The sequence below is a fragment of the Ranitomeya imitator genome, chromosome 5, assembly GCF_032444005.1.
Source record: "Ranitomeya imitator isolate aRanImi1 chromosome 5, aRanImi1.pri, whole genome shotgun sequence".
Taxonomy (NCBI): Eukaryota; Metazoa; Chordata; class Amphibia; order Anura; family Dendrobatidae; genus Ranitomeya; species Ranitomeya imitator.
In genome coordinates, this window is record NC_091286.1 from 267,411,853 (window position 1) to 267,435,484 (window position 23,632).

Genomic DNA, 23,632 nt, shown 5'->3' on the forward strand with positions numbered 1-23,632 from the left:
AATAAAGAAAAATATTGGCAGTGCTGCATCTAAGAATAATTGGTTTTAGAGTAAAGATTTTCGTCTCTAGGGGTTAACCTTACAAGCAGAGTCTTGCACAAATCTCTTTAGAAAGTAATATACATGGAAGTCGTGCAAGGAAACAAGATGGCACTCACCAATGCTTCCAAAAACTTCTCCTTTATTCCATCTTCATTAAAAGCAGCATGAAACTATTTTGTAAACATGAGAGGGAGCTGGAGCCCAGAGGTGACAGACGTTTCGCTTTACAAATGCTTCAATAGAGGTCAGTTACGAAATGTCAAACGTCCATCACCTCTGGGCTCCAGCTCCTTCCTCGGTATACAAAACTGTTACATGCTGGTTTTAATGAAGACAGAGTTTTTGATGAGTGCCAGTGACTTTTATAAAGAAAAATCCTACTGACAATCAGTCTGGTGATGCAGTGCATGAAAGCCGCACTAGATAGCACCCCAGAGACGTCACATCCATAGAAATGATGTTCGACTTTAATACAATGAACAATCACAATCCACTGGTACCTCAGTAGAAGGAGATCAATTGATGGAAATCATCCTACCTTACTGGCTATGCTTCTTGTCTGAGCAATCAGCTCACGGATACGGTTAATACTAGATGAGATGTTATTGGAAGGCACTTTGTGCTCTACAGTACGTAGCTTATTCAGGAGTAATGGCATCACTTCTATCAAGTTCTTAACTGAAATAAAACACAAGGTCATTTACACTAAGTATACAAACTCCACCTGGAAAACAATGCATATTATACATACTAATCTATCTGCAATGTGTCTAAAATGTAAAGAACCAAAAAGTACACAGAATACAGTCACTACAGCAGAGACAGACCCTGGTTTTATAAAAAAAATAAAGCTCAAAAGGGTTGCCTGAAACCTCCCCCCCTCCCCCCACCAAAAAAAAAATCACAAAAAATGCTCATACTGTTTTTAAATGTCAGGAATCAGGATATGTTATAAAAAAATAAACTAGCTGGGTCGCTGTGACCAGTGGGGTACCGCAGGGGTCAGTTTTGGGACCTGTTCTCTTCAACATATTCATTAATGATCTGGTAGAAGGTTTACACAGTAAAATATCGATATTTGCAGATGATACAAAACTATGTAAAGCAGTTAATACAAGAGAAGATAGTATTCTACTACAGATGGATCTGGATAAGTTGGAAACTTGGGCTGAAAGGTGGCAGATGAGGTTTAACAATGATAAATGTAAGATTATACACATGGGAAGAAGGAATCAATATCACCATTACACACTGAACGGGAAACCACTGGGTAAATCTGACAGGGAGAAGGACTTGGGGATCCTAGTTAATGATAAACTTACCTGGAGCAGCCAGTGCCAGGCAGCAGCTGCCAAGGCAAACAGGATCATGGGGTGCATTAAAAGAGGTCTGGATACACATGATGAGAGCATTATACTGCCTCTGTACAAATCCCTAGTTAGACCGCACATGGAGTACTGTGTCCAGTTTTGGGCACCGGTGCTCAGGAAGGATATAATGGAACTAGAGAGAGTACAAAGGAGGGCAACAAAATTAATAAAGGGGATGGGAGAACTACAATACCCAGATAGATTAGCGAAATTAGGATTATTTAGTCTAGAAAAAAGACGACTGAGGGGCGATCTAATAACCATGTATAAGTATATAAGGGGACAATACAAATATCTCGCTGAGGATCTGTTTATACCAAGGAAGGTGACGGGCACAAGGGGGCATTCCTTGCGTCTGGAGGAGAGAAGGTTTTTCCACCAACATAGAAGAGGATTCTTTACTGTTAGGGCAGTGAGAATCTGGAATTGCTTGCCTGAGGAGGTGGTGATGGCGAACTCAGTCGAGGGGTTCAAGAGAGGCCTGGATGTCTTCCTGGAGCAGAACAATATTGTATCATACAATTATTAGGTTCTGTAGAAGGACGTAGATCTGGGGATTTATTATGATGGAATATAGGCTGAACTGGATGGACAAATGTCTTTTTTCGGCCTTACTAACTTTGTTACTATGTTACTATGTTACTATGTTACTCACCAGGCTGAAGAAGTGATGATGATGCCTCATACTTCTGTCTCCTGACTGCCGATGCCTGTTATTGGCTGCAGCAGTCAAGTGACTGAGCAGTGATGTCATTTGATGCATATCCAATATAGTCTTGGTTCAGTCACCTGATTGCTGCAGCCAATTGTAGACCTCTGCGGTCAGGTGAACAAAGAATGTTTAGTCTTTACATTTGGGTTGGTTCACTATTTTGCTCCTTTTTTTTTAAAGTGGACATATTAGCTGATTCATACTGCCTGCACAATTAGCAGAATAACTGATACCAGCCTGTGAGGCAGTGACTGGGGTCACAGGTAGGGGTTGCTGTGTGTTCTCCCCAGGATGTTCACGGAGGCTTATGGAGGCCATGAGAGTGTATTGCAGTCACAGGCGTAGCTGTGATTGCAATGCAGACTAAAAATAAGTGTTAGTCTTGGGCATGTTAGTGTCCAGGGCAGAGTTAGGAAAACCTGATCTGGGGTTTTTGTATTTTGAAACAGACTGCAGGATGGTGGTCGTGCAGTCAGTTTCATTCCAGGCCTGGGTTTTCCATGTGGCTGAAGGCCACAGATCCCAGTTAAAATTCCTGCAGTAAAGGGTTTGGGTGTGTCAGGGTCAGAGTCAGTATCAGTACTGCAGAAAACTGTGAGTAAAGAGACATTAACAAGGTGGTGCAGTCGCCCATGGCAACCGGTCTCGGATGTGCACTGTCTTGTACCTGGCGGTGAACTGGAGGTAGACTGTCCTGTACCAAAAGGAGGACTGGCGTGTTTAGTGACTGTAATCCAGAGAATATGGTTCCCAGCAGTGATCCGGAGGATATCAGGTACTATGTAGTGCTGTGAATTGGACATTAATAATACATACTTATGTGAATGGGACATTAATGCTGTGAAGTAACCGCATTAAAGAGACTTTGTGTTGGAACTTTGTTGCGTTACTGCTTCTTGACTGCGTAAGTGTGCTACCGCAGCACTACGCAGCCCCATACTTACTTCTCCCTGCCTGTTCCCCTAGACCAGGTTTGGGGAATCTTTTTTCCGCAAAGAGCCATTTGGATATTTATGTAATCCTTCAGGGGCTGTACAAACTCCACCCACAAAGTACATCCTGACTCTGGCACTTGTTTCAGGACATACTCTTTCATAGCATGCCCTTCAGTATGTGTGCTAACAGAGCAATAAGAAATTAATGAGCTTGTGGCAATCAAAATACAGCTCCTTGCACAAGAATGCGGTCCCTGAGAATCTGTACGAGGGCCTGATAAAAGGTCATCGAGGGCCGTAAATGGCCCTGGGGCCTGAGTTTCCCCACCCCTGCCCTAGATTGACAGGTATCTACACAATGGCAGAGACCTGTCAGACTAATTGTGCAGATGGGAAAATGCTAGCAGGGACCTGCCTCTTGGATTTGTCACCTCGTCATTGGCTGCTCTTTCAGCCATGTTTTTTTCTGACACTGGATCCTAGGGGTAACGTTTCTCCTTGCGGAGAGCGACATGTCAAGCCGGACATGCCAAAGTGCACGGACTTTAAAGCCACAATGCTCCTCTGGGAAATATGCAAATTGTTTCTGCAGAGAGGAAGAGGACTAGAACTTTAGTGCCACCTTTTGGAAGTAGCAATCCAAAAAGTCACAATCGACCCTTTAATGAGCCTTGTCACATGACTTAGGATAAAAGTCAAAGCCAAAATCAAAGTACACTGTGTTTACGGGTACTGCCCCTCGTCAGTGGAAAGTGTGAGATCTGGTTTGGCTGGGTGAGAGGCGTCTGACCAGAATTCGAGGGGTAATGGATTATGGCTTAAAAGTCTTCTCACCTTGGCATATCACTCTCCACAAGAAGAAATGTTCATTAGGCACCATGTATCAGCTGATAAGTTCCCCTTTAAACCTCTATATTTCCTAAATGAGGCTATAAGTACATTTACAGCTTGCCTATGCCCATTTTTAGAACCCGTTATTTTAAACAAACACAAGTGTTGGCACAATCTTAGATGTGACTTTATAGACTGTGATGGTATTTTAAAAAGTTTTTATTAATGTACATACAATTAGTGCATATCAAATGTGTAAAGAGTAGTGATGAGCAAGTGTACTTGTTGCTCGGGTTCTCCCGAGCACGCTCGGGTGGTCTCCGAGTATTTGTTAGTGTTCGGAGATTTAGTTATCATTGTGGCAGCTGAATGATTTACAGCTACTAGTCAGGCTGAGTACATGTGGGGGTTGCCTGGTTGCTAGGGAATCACCACATGTAATCAAGCTGGCTGTTAGCTGTAAATCATTCAACTGCAGTGATGAAAACCAAATCTCTGAGCACTTACAAATACTCGGAGGCCACCCAAGCGTGCTTGGGGAAACCCGAGCAACGAGTACACTCGCTCATCACTAGTAATGAGATAATTTCTTACCTGTTTCTCCAGCTGCGTTCACAACAGAATTGTAGGCAGAGGCATCAAAATCAGAATTACTTAGGTTTCCTGCCCACATTTTTGCATTTTTTTCCATTGGGTCAGTCATCTCAGATACTACAACAGTGACATTTAGAGCCTCGTCTGCCAAGAGTTTTGCCTTTTCAAGACGTTTTCTAGTGTCATCTGTTAGAAGGACATATAAACATCATAATTTAGGCAAAACATTATGGGCACCTTTCAGGCCATCTTCACAATTCTGGACTCAACATTTCATAGTGAAATGAATACTGGTGATAAGTTGTCTTTAATAGGTATTGTTGGTGAGGACAGTGGGACAAAATGATAAAATGATGACTAGAAGAGAAAAGTGCCTGCTTACCATCCTCATCTGCTTTAAGCTGGGTAAGAACATTTGCCAACCTATTATTTAAGGCTGCCTTTCTTAAAGAAACAGTGTTGACATGTTGTTTTGTCTGAGTCAAACCTGAAAAATATAGAATAACAATACATTTATTGATTATAGAAGAGAAAGGGACTTTCTAGGTGTCCTCATAAAATTGATCATTTAAGTATTTGTATATACTATAGCCAATGTCCATGTGGACACGCTGAATGGAACAGCTTTTGTGCAAATGGCCCAAAAGGAGTGGTGGGTAACTCCCCAGGCTTGTAGACACAAGAGAACAATTATGGAAACAGAAACACATGGGCTACTTGCACAGTGAACAAGTCTGTAAGAACATGTTCACACATCACCAAAAAACTTGAAGACACAAAAGAGCACAGTAAGACCAAAAACACTCTGTTGCAAAAAAAAATCACAGTAATAAGCAAGTGCTAGTAAAAAGATGGAAAAAACAGGGTATTTGGTTGATACGTTTTTTGCAAAAAAGCTGTTCCATTCAGCATGTCCACATGGGCATTTCCTCTCTGAACCCTACTTATACAGGTAATATACAGATGATCAGGTTTTTAAATACATCAGATAGGGATTACATACATCAGTTAGGACTGCTCTATATGGGTATACCTTGACGTTTGGTGGAGCAGCTTAGTATACATTTTTTGCAAAAAAGATATCAACTAAATACCCTGTTTTTCCATCTTTTTACTAGCACTTGCTTATTACTGTGATTTTTTTTGCAACAGAGTGTTTTTGGTCTTACTGTGCCAATCTTAGACCCTGTGCCTTCTTCTCCAAGAAGTTCTCCCCTGGCAGAGAGGAACTGTGATGTGTGCAATAGGGAACTTCTGGCTGTTAAGTTGGCATTTGAAGAAAGGAGGCATTTTTTGGAGGGGGAATTTCATTCTATTACCGTTGTGACCAATCACAAGAACCTGGCTTACACTGAGTCTGCCAAAAGATTGAACCTGAGGCAGGCCAGGTGGTCACTTTTTTTTACTGGTTCCAGTTCTCGATCACTTTTTGTCTGGGGTCCAAGAATGTTAAGGCCGATGCCTTGTCTCGGAGTCTAAATCCGGTATCTCCCCCGAGCCTTCATCTTCCATTCTTCAACCGGGGGTGGTGGTGGCTGGTGTGTCATCTGAGTTGGAACGAGAGATTCAGGAGGCTCGGTCCCCTCTGGCTAAACCGGCTGATAAACTATTTGTTCCGATTCCGTTTCATCTCAGGGTTCTCTGGGTGTTCCATGATTCAGCTCTGTGGACATCCTGGGATCTCGGCTGCTTGTGGGGCCATCGTGAGGTTTTTTTGGTGGTCCTCACTTACTTCTGATGTGGGTAAGTTTGTGTCTGCTTGTGAGGTTTGTGCCCATGCTAAGAGCTCCCACAGCCGGGGAATTGGTGCCTTTGCCAATTCCTGATAGACCATGGACTCATCTGTCCATGGATTTTATCACCAATCTTCCTCCTTCCAAGGGCAATTCTGTCATATGGGTGGTAGTGGACAGGTTTAGCAAACAAACACATTTCGTACCTTTGGCGGCTTTGCCCTCTGTGGAAACCTTGTCCAGGTTGTTTGTGCAGCATGTGGTTCGATTGCATAGTGTACTCTTGAGTGTGGTGTCTGATTGGGGAGTGCAGTTGGTGTCAAGGTTTTGGAAGGCATTTTTCAAGAGGTTGGGTGTTGCTTTATCCTTTTTGTCTGCATACCATCCAGGGCCAATAGTCAGACTGAGCGGACCAACCAGTCTTTGATGCAAACTCTGCGTTGTTTATTCACGGCTAGGCAGGATGATTGGTGTGATGCCTTGCTGTTAGCTGAATTTGCAACAAATCCGTTGTTCTGCAATTATGGGTTTTATCCAAATTTTGGGGAGTTCTCCCGTTTCAACTTCGGGTGCCCTGGGGCTGATGGGGCGGTACAGCAGTTGGGGGAGTTCTGGCAGGAGCTCCAGAGAAATATTAGGGAGGCTCAGAGGAAATATAAATTTTTTGCTGACAGAAAAAGGGCTATGAGACCTATGTTCCTGGTTGGGGACAAGGTTTGGCTGTCTACTAAAACATTAAACTTAAGGTTCCTTCTGCGAAACTGGGGCCTAAGTTTATTAGCCCTTATGAAATCACTGAGGTAGTTAACCAAGTGGTTTTTTGGTTGCATCTTCTGTCGTCTTTTAGGATCCCCAATGTCCCCAAGGCTCTTTTGAAACCATTGGGGACTGTTGAGGGAGGGTCATTAGGAAAAAAGCTTTAACTTACTAGCTGATGTCTTGAGATGTTGCTTCAGTATTGCCACCTAATCTTCTTTTCTCATAATGCCATCTATTTTGTGAAGTGCACCAGTCTCTCATGCAGCAAAACAACCCCACAACATGATTCTGCCACCCCGGTGTTTCACAGTTGGGATGGTGTTCTTAGGATTCCAAGCTGCTTCCTTTTTCCTCCAAACGTAATGATGGTCATTATGCCCAAAACGTTCAATTTTAGTTTCATCAGACCACAGGACATGTCTCCAAAAATTAATGTATTTGTTCCTGTGTGCATTTGCAAACATTAATCTAGCTTTTTTATGTTTCTTTTGGAGTAATGTCTTCTTCCAGCCCATGTTGATACATTACTCGTTTCACTCTGGCTATTGACACAATCTTACCAGCTTCCACTATCATCTTCACAAGGTCTTTTGCATTTGTCCTTGGGTTGATATGCACATGACGGACCAAAGCATGTTCATCTCTGGGACACAGAACCCGTCTCCTTCCTGAGCGGAATGATGTCTGGACATTCCCATCTTGATTGTACTTGCATATAATTATTTGTACAGATGAATGAGGCACCTTCAGATATCTTGAAATTGTACCCAAGAATGAGCCAGACTTGTGCAAGTCCACAATTCTCTTCCTGATATCTTGGCTGATTGCTTGAGACTTTCCCATGATGCTACACAAAGAAGCAGTATATTTCAGGCGTACATTAAAATACATCCACAGGTGTGTCTCTAAGTAACTCCGATGTTGCCAAAAAAAACTATCATAAGCTTCCAAACACATGACTTCATCATATAGGCTGTCCAGAATTGTTTAGGCATAGTAGTCTTAGTGTATGTAAACTTTTGACTTTCCAGTAAGTAATAAAAATGCCTTAAAACATTTTTCTCTCCCTCATTATTCTGGCATTTGGCAAATGTTAATAATTATGATAATTCCAATTGACCTAAAATGGGAAAGGTTTATTCTGATTTCATGTCAGATATTGAGAAAAACATGCATATGTGTCTTTTTATGCAGTGTATGTAAACTTCTAGTTTCAACTGTACATATTTCTTTAGTTCTTAACAAAGTCTCTACTACTACTCCCCCATAGTCTGCACTCCCTACAGATAGCTATAAATAATACTCAACGCAGGTTAAATGTTTTAATGTTTTAATTAGTAAATAGAATAAGAAAAGTAAAAAAGAGAATTGTATTATGTACCAATTTTTATCTCTGCTTTTACTATATAATCAGTAGATATACAGTTGCGTATTAACGTGTTAATAATCCATTTACCTAAATCTGAGGGGTCCCGCAAGTCCTTAGCTTCCGTCAAGAGTCGGTCATTTTCCTCCTTTTGATAATCAATCTGGTTATTGATAACATCTACAGCCTAGAAGAAATATGACATTTGGTAATATGAAGAATAAAGGTTAAATATACTACAGTGAAATAAACTATCCTATTGTCGCCACGTGTGGTTCATATAGCGTTTTTTTTTTATGCTTAAGAAAAGAATAGCAGGCGAATTAATTAAAATTGCCTATTGAGAAAGATGTATAAACGTGCCACCAATAACTGCAGGAAGCCACATTCTCACAGTCCGGTAATGTTTAGGAGCAGGTGTTCATAGCAGCATCCAGTAGGTAATACTGCTGCTACTTACATCAATTAATCTTTCAGCAGTGCTCCGTGCCAAGACAGATGTCTCGTTGGCATCCTCAACCAGCGTTAACATTTTCTCATAGACGTTGGAGGCATCAATTGCTTTCTGGACCAGTCCATTTGTATCTACACTCTTTAAATCACTGCAATTATGGAAATGTAGAGTGGAAAGATTAGAACCAGCAGATCTACAAGATATCACACACATTCTGGCTGTCTTTCTGTCTAGGTTTCATATCTGTGGTTCTCTGCGTAGCGCAGTTCAAATATTTACTGCTATATCATACAAGATCAAATTTTGGTATACAAAAAAACACTCTACAGGGGAAGCATGCCAGAACATATGGAGACCCTAACCTACGCCAGTACTGGAGAGTCTGTATACTCTTCTGCTTCCCTTCCGCCCAGGAGCTGTGGAATGATCAGACCATGTCTCTGTACGGTCAGACGCGGCCATTACACAGTACACAGCAGGGGCACATTTATAAGATTATCTCAGCACAGGGACATTACTCCAATTGTGGAACTGATTATTCCAAAATATATTGATTAAAATGTACATTGTTCATGGGACAACCCCTTTAAATGACTGCTCTTTCTATGACCAAGAGTCCAGTGAGTGGTCCCATTTAGTTCACTTTAAAAAGAAGCTTTCTTTTAGAAGGATCATTGGGATGATCAGCGGGAATCCTGATTAGAGAACTTCCAAAATAGATAACCCCATTTACATTATAATACATTTTACCATAAGATACTTTTGGCAGATGACATTTGGGGATTACTTAGATCAATTTTTTAAAATATTTAAAACAGAAAAAGGGTGCATAAACAGCACCAATAACCAAGACAAATGAGATGATTCAAGCCCCTAAGGTATGTGATTCGACAGTCTCAACCACAATGAAGGCAATAGAGGCAGCATATCAATCACAATTTCAATATTTCAGCTTTTACTTAGTCTTTCTGAAGCATAATAGATTTTATCCCATGGAAATCTAATAAATATGGATACATAGACCCCTCCATATTAAAACTGGCAGCCAATCTAAGTATTTATTTATTTTACTAATTTATATAGCACCATTAATTCCACAGCACTTTACAGACATTATCATCACTACCATCACTATCACCATCACTATCATCAAGGTCACTACTCCCTGCTAATTCTCTTGGATCTCTCCGCAGCATTCGATACTATGGATCATCAGCTCCTCCTCACTATGCTCCGCTCCATCGGCCTCAAGGACATCGTTCTCTCCTGGTTCTCCACCTATCTCTCTGACCGCTCCTTCACTGTATCTTTTGCTGGTTCCTCCTCCTCTCACCTTACTGTTGTGGTTCCTCAAGGAGCAGTCCTAGGCCATCTCTATGCTGATGACACCCAATTATACACTTCTTCTCCTGATATCACACCTGCCTTTTTAGAAACCACCAGTCATTGTCTTATTGCTGTCTCTAACATCATGTCCTCCCTCTATCTGAAACTGAACCAGTCAAAAACTGAACTCCTCGTGTTCTCTTCCTCTATTAACCTACCTTTGCCTGACATTGCCATCTCCGTGTGTGGTTCCACCGTTACTCCCAAGCAACATGCCCGCTGCCTTGGGGTCATACTTGATTCCAAGCTTTCATTCACCCCCACATCCGATCACTGGCTCGCTCTTCTTATCTGCATCTCAAAAACATTTCTAGAATTCGCCCTTTTCTTACTTTTGACTCTGCAAAAACTCTCAATGTTTCTCTCATTCATTCTCGTCTGGACTATCGTAACTCTCTCTTAATCAGCCTCCCTCTTACCCAAACTCTCCCCGCTCCAATCTGTCCTGAATGCTGCTGCCAGGATTATATTCCTCGCCAACCGTTACACCGATGCCTCTAACCTGTGCCAGTCATTACACTGGTTACCCATCCACTCCAGAATCCAGTACAAAACTATTACCCTAATCCACAAAGCGCTCCATGGCTCAGCACCACCCTACATCTCCTCCCTGGTCTCAGTCTACCACCCTACCCGTGCTCTCCGTTCTGCTAATGACCTGAGGTTAGCATCCTCAATAATCAGAAACTCCCACTCCCATTTCCAAGACTTTACACGTGCTTCACCAATTCTATGGAATGCACTACCCAGGTTAATACGATTAATCCCCAATCCCCACAGTTTTAAGCGTGCCCTAAAAATGCATTTGTTCAGACTGGCCTACTGCCTCAACGCATTAACCTAACTATCCCTGTGTGGCCCATTCAAAAAAATTAAACCATAATCAGGTTCCTCGCATCATGTTTTCATACACTTTATGCAGTTAATAGCAGCGTTACATGAACACCTGATCCTTACCCTATGGCTGGTCTGAACAACGAAAGCAATTGTTACCATCCACCTCTCGTGTCTCCCCTTTTCCTATAGATTGTAAGCTTGTGAGCAGGACCCTCATTCCTCTTGGTATCTATTTTGAACTGATTTTTGTTATGCTGTAATGTCTATTGTCTGTACAAATCCCCTTTATAATTTGTAAAGCGCTGCGGAATATGTTGGCACAATATAAATAAAATTTATTATTATATATTATTATTATCACTGTCCCCGATGGGGCTCACTATCTAAATTCCCTATCAGTATGTCTTTGGAATGTGGGAGGAAATTGGAGTACCTGGAGGAAATCCACGCAAACATAGGGAGAACATACAATATCCTTGCCAATGTTGTCCTTGGTGGGATTTGAACCCAGGACAAGAGCGCTGCAAGGCTGCAGTGCTAACCATTGAGCCACCATGCCGCCCCATCACAATCTTCTGATGATATTGGCTCATCATGATAGAGACTACTTATAGTAATGTGCAGTCGGGTGAAAAATCAATGACCCTAAAAAGAAACAATAGTGACTTACGATCTAAATTTATCAAGTAGTATCGTATCACCACCAACGCGCTTCACTTCACTGGCTTTCTCAGGTGAGTGTACAAAGTCCAGCTTAAGTTAGGCTAGGTTCCCATTGCGTTAATGGGAACGCGCTAACGGACAGCGTTGCACGGCGAAATTAACGCCGTGCAACGCGTCCGTTAGCGCGCCCATTCACGGCAATGGGAACGCGCAGCACTAGCGCGTGCCATGTTCGGCACGCGCTAGCGACGGCTGGTGTTTCCTGGCACGCCGCGGACGCTGCTTGCAGCGTCCGAGGCGCGCCCGCAGTCCGTTCCCCGCTCTCGCAGATCGGGGATCTGCGAGAGCGGGGACGTTACCGCGACCCCGGGACGCGGCCCCGATAAAAACATTGCGTTAGAGCAACCCGCTAGCGCTAGCGCTAAACGGATTGCACTAACGCAATGTGACCCTAGCCTTAGTCTTTGTGCTGCGTGGCTGTTATGCTTCAGAGAGACTATAACACTTTGCATATTTAATCTCCCAGAGAAGCATGCAAGGTGTTAAAGTCTTATACTGGTGTGTCAGACCTGGCATGTCACGCTCCACAATGAGAAACCTTACCTATTAGATCCCAGTCTTAGTCTCTCACCCAGCCAAATCAAATCTCATACTTTGTACTGATGAAGGGCAAAACCCCAAAACACTATGTCTACAAAGTGAGATTCTGATTTGTCTTTTATCCAAAGTCATATTTCAAGGCTGGTTAAAGGGTTGATAATAAAAATTAGGAGTGCTATTTTCAATAGGTAGCACTAGAGTTCAAGTCCTCTTCCTCTCTGAAGATAGAGTTTGGATATGTAAAAGCTAAAACACTGCACTTGTGATTAAATAATGATTCATTTGATATGCTCTTTCACTATCTGGATGTAAAAATATATGTGGTGGGCCATACTGATGACATCTCTAGTTGTTGGTGAGGCACAGCTGGGGAGACAATTTCAATATGTTACTATATGCTAATCCTCTTATTTCTATTTTTAAAGATAACTTTTCAGAATAAGCTGTCCTGTGTGTACATAAGGGATAACACTATTTCTGACCACTCTATAACTAGTACACTGTATTTTTACCAGCTTTGCCTTCTGCAGGCTCTTTGTCCTAAATTGCAATTAGCTCTGAGTCGGTTGAAGCTAACTGCTATGATGCCTCCCAAAAACAACATACATGAATGGATTCCTGCTCTTCATTCCTTTTTTAGTACACAGAAGAAGCAAAAGCAGCTTGGATAAAATTATTTGGCAGTACTGAGCTGTGTGAATGTGAATCCAACTTTGGAATGAAGCAAAATATTTGTTAGAAAGCTCAGGGCCCTTCTTCCTGTTTCCTCACTGTGATTTTCACTCCTCACTCTCCTTTATTTTGAGTGTAATAGTCTTTGTCATATGACACGTCAGGGAACTGGCAGTCACTCTTATCTCTTGTCTGTGCAAGAGAGATTTCAGATATTTTTTTTAGGGGCGATGGGAGGAGAAGTGGGAGGAGAATGTGGGAAGTGGCTCAAAAGAGGACAAGTGGGCAGATTTCTTTTATAAGACATATTACAAAATGTTCTTATATTTGCCTGTGGTATTGTTTTTGCAAAGTTTGTTTAACCCATTCATGACCTTGGGATTTTCCGTTTTTCCGTGTTTATTTTTCACTCCCCTCCTTCCCAGAGCCATAACTTTTTTATTTTTCCATCAATATGGCCGTGTGAGGGCTTATTTTTTGCAAAACAAGTTGTACTTTTGAATGACATCATTGGTTTTAGCATGTCGTGTACTAGAAAACGGTAAAAAATTTCCAAGTGCGTTGAAATTGCAAAAAAAGTGCAATCCCACACTTGTTTTTTGTTGGCTTTTTTACTAGGTGCACTAAATGCAAAAACTGACCTGCCATTATGATTCTCCAGGTCATTATGAGTTCAGAGACACCTAGCATGTCTAGGTTCTCTTCTATCTAAGTGGTGAAACTTTGCTAAAAAAAAAAATTGCGCCATTTTCCGATACCCATAGCGCCTCCATTTTTCATGATCTGGGGTCAGGTGAGGGTTTATTTTTTGTGTGCTGACCTGGTGTTTTTAATGATAGCATTTTGGTGCAGATACGATCTTTTGATCGCCCATTATTGCATTTTAATGCAATGTCCGGGCGACCAAAAAAATTTAATTCTGGTGTTTCAAATTTTTTTCTCGCTACGCCATTCAGCAATCAGGTTAATCCTTTTTTTTATTGATATATCGGGCGATTCTGAAAGCGGTGATACCAAATATGTGTAGGTTTGATTTTTTTTAATTGATTTATTTTAAATGGGGCGAAAGGGGGGTGATTTAAACTTTTATATTTTTTCACATTTTTTTAAACTTTTTTTTAACTTTTGCCATGCTTCAGAAGAAGCTGGCACAACTCGATCAGCTCTGCTACATAGCAGCGGTTATCAGATTGCTGCTATGTAGCTTAATAACAGGCTTGCTAGGAGCGCCGACCACAGGGTGGCGCTCACAGCTAGCTGGGATCAGTAACCATAGAGGTCTCAAGGACCTCTATGGTTACCCTTCCGATGCATCGTTGACCCCCGATCATGTGACGGGGGTCGGGGATGCGCTCATTTCCGGCCAGATGGCCGGTTAAATGCCGCTGTCAGCAATTGACAGCGGCATTTAACTAGTTAATAGCGTCGGGTGAATCGCGATTTCACCCGCCGCTATTGCGGGCACATGTCAGCTGTATAGAACAGCTGACATGTCCCGGCTTTGATGCGGGCTCACCGCTGTAGCCCTGCATCAAAGCGTGGGATCTGACCTCGGATGTACTATCCCATCCGAGGTCAGAGAGGGGTTAAAGTACAATTCCATTTAATGCTCCATTGGGTTACATTGTTTTTAATATAAATAAGGGTATATTTAAAACTGACAAGTAAATTAAAGTTCCAATATGAACTGCTTAATTCAGCAGCATGAATTTATTAAATACTTAAATGGGTTTTTATCAAAGTACCAGGTTTAGCATATTCCTAGGATTTTGCTAAGTAAACTACAGACAGTGTCAGGTTGCCGCTGTTGTACTGATTAAAATGATACCTGGGTGAAGGAATCCATCTTTTGGTTCTTGTGTAATCAGTGTTAGAAATTTTCAGTTAATGAGGGATTATAGCAGAGTCTTATCTTCTTGCTCTAAACCAGAGAAACCAAGGAAAGACCTGCCCACAGGCTGCCCCAAAGCACAAACATGTTCCTCATCATAGAAACAGACTTCTAACACTGATTGCACAAGAACCACAATACAGATTTCTTCACGCCAGGTATCATTTTAATCAGTATAACAGCAGCAACATGACAAAGTCTGTAGTTTACTTAGCAAAATCCTACTGAAAGGTTCGCTTTACAGCAAATTGCTAAAAACATCAAATCCAAAAATCAGGTGGCCATCCAGCATCTAGAGGTAAATAGTGCTTTTTGAGGTGACAGGTTCCCTTTAGATTACTCACGTGGATAGGTCTTCTGCTAATCTTTGAAGTTGTAACGTATGGTTTACAGCTCTCTGTACTAGTTCTTCAGCATTGCCAGTCAAGTTATCAATTCTTTGTTGAAGACTATTATGAGCTCCATCTATTTCAGCATGCTGACCAGACGTATTCTACGAAAAATTATAATGAAGTGAGAATAAACATTATGTATAATTTATAAACTCAAGATGAGAATAAAATTAGGATTTTGGAAATCTGACATATGCTGCATGTCGAACTTTTTTCTCTGAAAAGTTTAAGTGTAAAACAGAACAGTGCAGGGTAGATATAAATTGCATGGAAAGGTTGGATCTCATCACCAAAACTCTACACTTTTACTCATGGCATTAAATAGAGTTATCTTCATTTGCATTTCTGGAAGCTTGTAAAGCTTTCTACTTATAGCATTCTCACTTACATTAGGATGGCAGTTTTCCTTCGGCTTATATATGGCATTTACATTTTGAGTAGGTGAAATTACTATACCTTGATCAAATCAGTTATATCTGCAACGATCTCATAAGTGTCATTCAATGTCTTCCCGGCCTCAGATATTGTGTTTCTGGCTGATGTGGCAGCTTCATTCACGTTAACTATCTGGGACTAATGAAAAGGACATATTATAATACAGGCTTCTGTACAGTTTTTCTTTTCAGCATAAGTAAAAATTGTAAAGATTGACATTAAGTAATTCTCAGTGTCCAGATTCTAAATGTAAAGTACTAGCAAGGCAATCATCATCATGTAAATGTACATCAGGTCTTGAAATAATGACACAAAAATTTAGCAAAGAGAGTCTGTTTATTTTTAAAAGGGAATCTGTCAGTAGGATCAACCCTCCTAAGCCGTTTATATAGGCATGCAGATCAATAAAATGATTCCTTGATATCTGTGATCCGATGTCTTATTCCAGAGAAATCCATGTTTTTATTAATATGTTAACGAGCTGTTAAGATCTATGAGCGAGATATAAATCTCTAAATTCTTATTTTCAATGAAAGGGGCGTAACTAGTGTGAGACATGTAGCGACTGACACTTTTCTCTCCTGATCTACATGTCTCACACTGGTAACACTGCAATCCAGATATGTGCATGAAGCCGAAAGCTCTGTACACACTGACATTTTGTCTTCCATTTTTCCATTGAAAAATTTCCATTGTTTTTAGATGCTATGTACCAATAGCCTCAAACCTATGGCTCTCAAGCTGTGATGAAACAAAAACTTCAGCATGTCTTGATTGCCCCAGGCTCCACAGCAAGAGAACGTGAAGATAGAGACCACACTGCTTTATTCACTGCACCACTCAAGTATTCAGACTGAAAGTCAACATTGTTCTGATGTTATCAACTATATTTTAAACACAGCTTATTTTTTTTACCACGTAATCAGTTTTTGTTTCCCTAAAGGAAATAGAAGATATCTTACATCATGCATATGTAGTCTGGCACGGTTTGCCTCGTTTTTCTCTGTTGTATTTGTTACGTGCTTCTGAGCTTCCTTTAAGGCCTCTTGAAGGTCAGTGAGCTTTTTATTGTGTTCAGCGATCGGCTCCAGCACAATAGGAAATAGAGATAGAGTACTGTTGTGTGTCTGCAGCCAGTCCTCCTGGACCTCTGTTAATACTGTAACATTAAGAGATTGTCATTCACTCTCAATCAATGAAACATACATGAGACATACATGTAAGAAGAAGCAAACCAAGGAATGTTATAACCTAGAACAATTGGATCTATGAGCCAGAAACCTGACATGTCATTATTTGAGAAATAAATAATGAATCTGTCCATGGAGTCTTGACAAGATGGCTATTGAAAGTCTCATTTTAGACATTCTTGGCTTATATTTTAATATTTGTCTCCATTCACCTCATTATTTCCATAACTTCTTTTGAAGTGAATAGGAAGATTGGAAGCAAAGTATGACAGACGCTCTCGGCTTTTCCCATAGCACTGACCACCCTTTCGGCTTTTCCCATAACACTGACCACCCTCTCGGCTTTTCCCATAACACTGACCACCCTCTCGGCTTTTCTCATAGCACTGACCACCCTCTCGGCTTTTCCCATAGCACTGACCACTCAATCGGCTTTTCCCATAGCACTGACCACTTTCTTGGCTTTTCCCAGAGCACTGACCACCCTCTCGGATTTTCCCATAGCACTGACCACTCTCTCGGCTTTTCCCAGAGCACTGACCACCCTCTCGGATTTTCTCATAGCACTCACCACCCTCTCAACTTTTCCCATAACACTGACCACCCTCTCGGCTTTTCTCATAGCACTGACCACCCTCTCGGCTTTTCCCATAGCACTGACCACCCTCTCGTCTTTTCCCATAGCACTGACCACGCTCTTGGCTTTTCCCATAGCACTTACCACTTGAGTCCACCTCATAGAAATTGATATTCCCATTTCAGCCATGATTAGCTGATATGGGAATGCCCCATATTGGTTATTAGGTGCTGAATAATAAAAGGTGACTTAAAATGCATGGGCTAACTCACAGTAATATGCATTTTGTGTCTCATCCAAAACTAGCTTCCTTTGCAAATCAAAGTTTAGGCGAGCAAGGTCTTTGAGCATTTGTGCGGCTTCCTTCATGGTCTTTACACGATCAGATGGACTGACTTCTCCTTGTAATGATTCATAATGCTTTAGTTTTGCAAGTGTTTCTGTGGAAAAATGTAAACAATTAAGGATGTTAAAATTAACAGTTTTTTTTCTCATAGTTACATACTTTGGGCAAACTGTGTAGCATTATCCATGCAGTGTGGATAGCTATGTATCCCGACACCCTGTGCATAAGCACAGTCATGCATGCATTCTAAATAAGGAGAGGAAGGTAAGCTGCAGCCTGACACCACTATATCTGTGGTTAAACCACCCAGCTATCATTGGGGGAGAGCATAGAGGTCCACATAAAGACATGGTAGGCTGATCCAGCCAAAAAAAACATGATCAGCCAATATTTATCTAATTTGCATGCCCAGCTTTAGATAATAGTACAGGATGTAGCCTAAAGCTGCTGGGCCCCAATTGAAAATATATAACAAGTCTCCACCAACTATTTGCCATTATTAGGCTGGATTAAAACAGTCCAGGCCACTGTACCTGAGCTGATTGTGGGTCTCCTGACCCCAACTGACAGCATATAAGCCATGTATGACATTGTGTAACAAAGCAGTGGCAGATAGGCAGCTCTTAATGGAGCTTCCATAGACAGGTTTTACACAAGACACTGTCTAGAAGGTTCCAGCGGAACCCTGAACCTTCACCGTTTAACCACTGTACAGGGATCTCAATTTATGTAGGACACCTTGGCATGAGTCCATGAAGTTGTTGCCGGCCAGTGTAGTGGGCTAAAGACAGTAGACAGAAAGCTGGACAGAATCAAGAGGTTGAAGTCAGGATCAAAATCAAAAGACAGGTAGCCAAATCATAAGCAGGGTCAAGGACATGAATACACAAGCTGAGTCAGAACTGGGAAGTAGGGGTGAACCAGAGTAAGGGAAACCAATAACTGTAAACTGACTGCTAGGCGTGTTATGGACCTGGTGGTTAGGAGCACACGGAACGACCTGATGGTTAAACTCTCACAGGACAAGCTCTGGGAAGTGGGAACTCTGCTGACCGCAACCCCTAATCCTATCACACAACTAGAAAAAGCCGTGGAGCGTACCTAACACGGCCTAGACGCCTCTTCACAGCCTAAGAGCTAACTAGCCCTAGAAATAGAAAATAAAGCCTACCTTGCCTCAGAGAAATTTCCCAAAGGAAAAGGCAGCCCCCCACATATATTGACTATGAGTTAAGATGAAGTCACAAACACAGAAATGAAACAGGTTACAGCAAAGGGAGGCCCGACTTACTAAACAGACAGAAGATAGCTAAGGTATCTTTGCGGTCTGCACAAAAAACTACAAAAGACCACGCAGAGTGTACAAAAAGACCTCCGCACCGACTCACGGTGCGGAGGTGCCACTCTGCATCCCAGAGCTTCCAGCTAGCAAGGCAAAATCATTATAGCAAGCTGGACAAGAAAACAATGAACAAATAATTAACTAGCAGGGACTTAGCTTCTGCTGGAGTAGACAGGTCACCAGAAAGATCCAAGAGCGAACTGAACCAGTACAAGAACATTGACAGCTGGCATGGAGTAACGATCTGAGTGGAGTTAAATAGAGCAGCCAGCCAAAGAATAAATTCCGTCACCTGTGGAAGGAACCTCAGACGTAGCAGCTCCACTCACAGCCACCAGAGGGAGTCCATGGACAGAATACGCCGAAGTACCATTCATGACCACAGGAGGGAGTTCGATCACAGAATTCACAACAATACCCCCCCTTGAGGAGGGGTCACCGAACCCTCACCAGAGCCCCCAGGCCGATCAGGACGAGCCAAATGAAAGGCACGAACTAGATCGGCAGCATGAACATCAGAGGCAAAAACCCAGGAATTATCTTCCTGACCATAACCCTTCCACTTGACCAGGTACTGGAGTTTCCGTCTCGAAATACGAGAATCCAAAATCTTCTCCACCACATACTCCAACTCCCCCTCGACCAACACCGGGGCAGGAGGATCAACGGGGGGAACCATAGGCGCCACGTATCTCCGCAATAACGACCTATGGAACACATTATGGATGGCAAAAGAAGCTGGAAGGGCCAAATGAAATGACACAGGATTGAGAACTTCCGAAATCTTATACGGACCAATGAAACGAGGCTTAAATTTAGGAGAGGAAACCTTCATAGGAACATAACGAGACGACAACCAAACCAAATCCCCAACACGAAGTCGGGGACCAACACAGCACCGGCGATTAGCGAAACGTTGAGCCTTCTCCTGGGACAATGTCAAATTGTCCACCACATGAGTCCAAATCTGCTGCAACCTGTCCACCACAGTATCCACACCAGGACAGTCCGAAGGCTCAACCTGCCCTGAAAAGTAGCCGAGCTGGCCCGATTATTAAGGGCGAACTCAGCCAAAGGCAAGAAGGACACCCAATCATCCTGATCAGCAGAAACAAAGCATCTCAGATATGTTTCCAAAGTCTGATTAGTTCGTTCGGTTTGGCCATTTGTCTGAGGATGGAAAGCCGAAGAAAACGACAAATCAATGCCCACCTTAGCACAAAAGGACCGCCAAAACCTCGAAACAAACTGGGAACCTCTGTCCGAGACGATGTTCTCTGGAATGCCATGCAAACGAACCACATTCTGGAAAAACAATGGCACCAAATCAGAGGAGGAAGGCAATTTAGACAAGGGTACCAAATGGACCATCTTAGAGAAGCAATCACAAACCACCCAAATGACCGACATCCTTTGAGAGACAGGGAGATCTGAAATAAAATCCATGGAAATATGCGTCCAGGGCCTCTTCGGGACCGGCAAGGGCAAAAGCAACCCACTGACACGAGAACAGCAGTGCTTAGCCCGAGCACAAGTCCCACAGGACTGCACAAAAGAACGCACATCCCGTGACAAAGAAGGCCACCAAAAGGATCTAGCCACCAAATCTCTGGCACCGAAGATTCCAGGATGACCAGCCAACACCGAACAATGAACCTCAGAGATAAATCTACTAGTCCATCTATCAGGGACAAACAGTTTCTCCGCTGGACAACGGTCAGGTCTATCAGCCTGAAACTTCTGCAGCACCCGCCGCAAATCAGGGGAGATGGCAGACAAAATTACCCCCTCTTTGAGAATAACCGACGGCTCAGGAACACCCGGAGAGTCAGGCACAAAACTCCTTGACAGGGCATCAGCCTTCACATTCTTAGAGCCCGGAAGGTACGAAACCACAAAATTAAAATGGGAGAAAAACAGCGACCATCGAGCCTGTCTAGGATTCAACCGTTTGGCAGACTCGAGATAAGTCAAATTCTTGTGATCCGTCAAGACCACCACGCGATGCTTGGCTCCTTCAAGCCAATTTCGCCACTCCTCGAATGCCCACTTCATGGCCAACAACTCTCGATTGCCAACATCATAATTGCGCTCAGCAGGCGAAAACTTTCTAGAAAAGAAGGCACATGGTTTCATCACCGAGCCATCAGAACTTCTTTGCGACAAAACAGCCCCTGCTCCAATCTCAGAAGCATCAACCTCGACCTGAAACGGGAGTGAAACATCTGGCTGGCACAACACAGGGGCAGAAGAAAAACGACGCTTCAACTCCTGAAAAGCCTCTACAGCCGCAGAGAACCAATTGACCACATCAGCACCTTTCTTGGTCAAATCAGTCAACGGTTTAGCAACACTAGAAAAATTAGCAATGAAGCGACGGTAAAAATTAGCAAAGCCCAGGAACTTCTGCAGGCTCTTCACAGATGTCGGCTGAGTCCAATCATAAATGGCCTGAACTTTAACAGGGTCCATCTCGATAGTAGAAGGGGAAAAAATGAAACCCCAAAATGAAACCTTCTGAACTCCAAAGAGACATTTCGACCCCTTCACAAACAAGGAATTCGCACGAAGGACCTGGAACACCATTCTGACCTGCTTCACATGAGACTCCCAATCATGCGAAAAGACCAAAATATCATCCAAATATACAATCATGAATCTATCCAGGTACTCTCGGAAGATGTCATGCATAAAGGACTGAAACACAGATGGAGCATTAGAAAGCCCGAATGGCATAACCAGGTACTCAAAATGGCCCTCGGGCGTATTAAAAGCTGTTTTCCATTCATCGCCCTGTTTAATTCGCACATGATTATACGCCCCTCGAAGATCTATCTTGGTGAACCAACTAGCCCCCTTAATCCGAGCAAACAAATCAGACAACAGCGGCAAAGGGTACTGAAATTTGACTGTGATCTTATTAAGAAGGCGGTAATCAATACAAGGTCTCAAAGAGCCATCCTTCTTGGCCACAAAAAAGAACCCTGCTCCCAACGGTGATGACGACGGGCGAATATGACCTTTCTCCAAGGATTCCTTTATATAACTCCGCATAGCGGCGTGCTCTGGCACAGATAAATTAAACAGTCGGCCCTTCACAATCGCAATCCCTATGAAGAGGTAGGGCACCGGATTTGGGCTCTTCAAATACATCCCGGTAATCTGACAAAAACTCAGGGACTTCAGAAGGAGTGGAAGGCGAAATTGACAGCAATGGAACATCACCATGTACCCCCTGACAACCCCAGCCGGACACAGACATAGATTTCCAATCCAATACTGGATTATGGACCTGTAGCCATGGCAACCCCAAAACGTCCACATCATGCAGATTATGCAACACCAAAAAGCGAATATCCTCCTGATGTGCAGGAGCCATGCACATGGTCAATTGAGTCCAGTACTGAGGCTTATTCTTGGCCAAAGGCGTAGCATCAATTCCTCTCAATGGAATAGGATGCTGCAAGGGCTCCAAGAAAAAAATACAACGCCTGGCAAACTCCAAGTCCATCAAATTCAGGGCAGCGCCTGAATCCACAAATGCCATAACAGAATAGGACGACAGAGAGCAAATCAGAGTAATGGACAAAAGAAATTTAGACTGTACCGTACCAATGGTGGCAGACCTAGCGAACCCCTTAGGACAATCGGAGATGGCATGAGTGGAATCACCACAGTAAAAACACAGCCCATTCCGACGTCTGTGTTCTTGCCGTTCAGCTCTGGTCGAAGTCCTATCACACTGCATAGGCTCAGGCCTATGCTCAGGGAATACCGCCAAATGGTGCACAGCTTTGCGCTCCCGCAAGCGCCGATCGATCAGAATGGCCAAAGACATAGACTCATTCAGACCAGCAGGTGTGGGAAATCCCACCATGACATCCTTAATGGCTTCAGAAAGACCCTTTCTGAAAATTGCCGCCAGGGCACACTCATTCCACTGAGTAAGCACAGACCACTTTCTAAACTTCTGACAGTACACCTCCGCTTCATCCTGACCCTGATACAAAGCCAGCAAGATTTTCTCTGCCTGAATTAGGTTCATCATAAAGCAATCCAAGCGCCAGAAAAAACGCATCTACATCACGCAATGCAGGATCTCCTGACGCAAGGGAAAATGCCCAGTCTTGAGGGTCACCACGCAACAAAGAAATAATGATTTTTACCTGTTGAACGGGGTCACCAGAGGAGCAGGGTTTCAAAGCTAGAAACAGTTTACAATTATTTTTGAAATTCAGGAACTTAGATCTATCCCCATAAAACAAATCAGGAATTGGAATTCTAGGCTCTAACATCGGATTCTGAACCACAAAATCTTGAATGTTTTGTACCCTTGCAGTGAGATGATCCACACAAGAGGACAGACCTTGAATGTCCATATCTACACCTGTGTCCTTAACCACCCAGAGGTTAAGGGGAAAAGAAAGACAAAACACACTGCAGAGAAAAAAAAAATGGTCTCAGAACTTCTCTTATCCCTCTATTGAGATACATTAATACTTTGG

At 42.7% G+C, this 23,632-nt stretch overlaps 1 protein-coding gene across 2 annotated transcripts in view; it reads right to left on the reverse strand.

Annotated features, from left to right (window-relative positions):
• Positions 1-23,632, reverse strand: part of LAMA4 (laminin subunit alpha 4) — a 188,765-nt gene that overhangs the window by 45,352 nt on the left and 119,781 nt on the right. For both annotated transcript variants that reach the window (XM_069726155.1, XM_069726154.1), the window contains exons 12-20: positions 17,712-17,879; positions 16,635-16,831; positions 15,694-15,810; positions 15,190-15,338; positions 8,803-8,944; positions 8,433-8,529; positions 4,867-4,971; positions 4,485-4,670; positions 581-720 (exon numbers count right to left, since the gene is read on the reverse strand). In XM_069726155.1, coding sequence (XP_069582256.1) covers positions 581-720; positions 4,485-4,670; positions 4,867-4,971; positions 8,433-8,529; positions 8,803-8,944; positions 15,190-15,338; positions 15,694-15,810; positions 16,635-16,831; positions 17,712-17,879 — 1,301 coding nt within the window. The remainder of the gene's footprint in view (positions 1-580; positions 721-4,484; positions 4,671-4,866; positions 4,972-8,432; positions 8,530-8,802; positions 8,945-15,189; positions 15,339-15,693; positions 15,811-16,634; positions 16,832-17,711; positions 17,880-23,632) is intronic.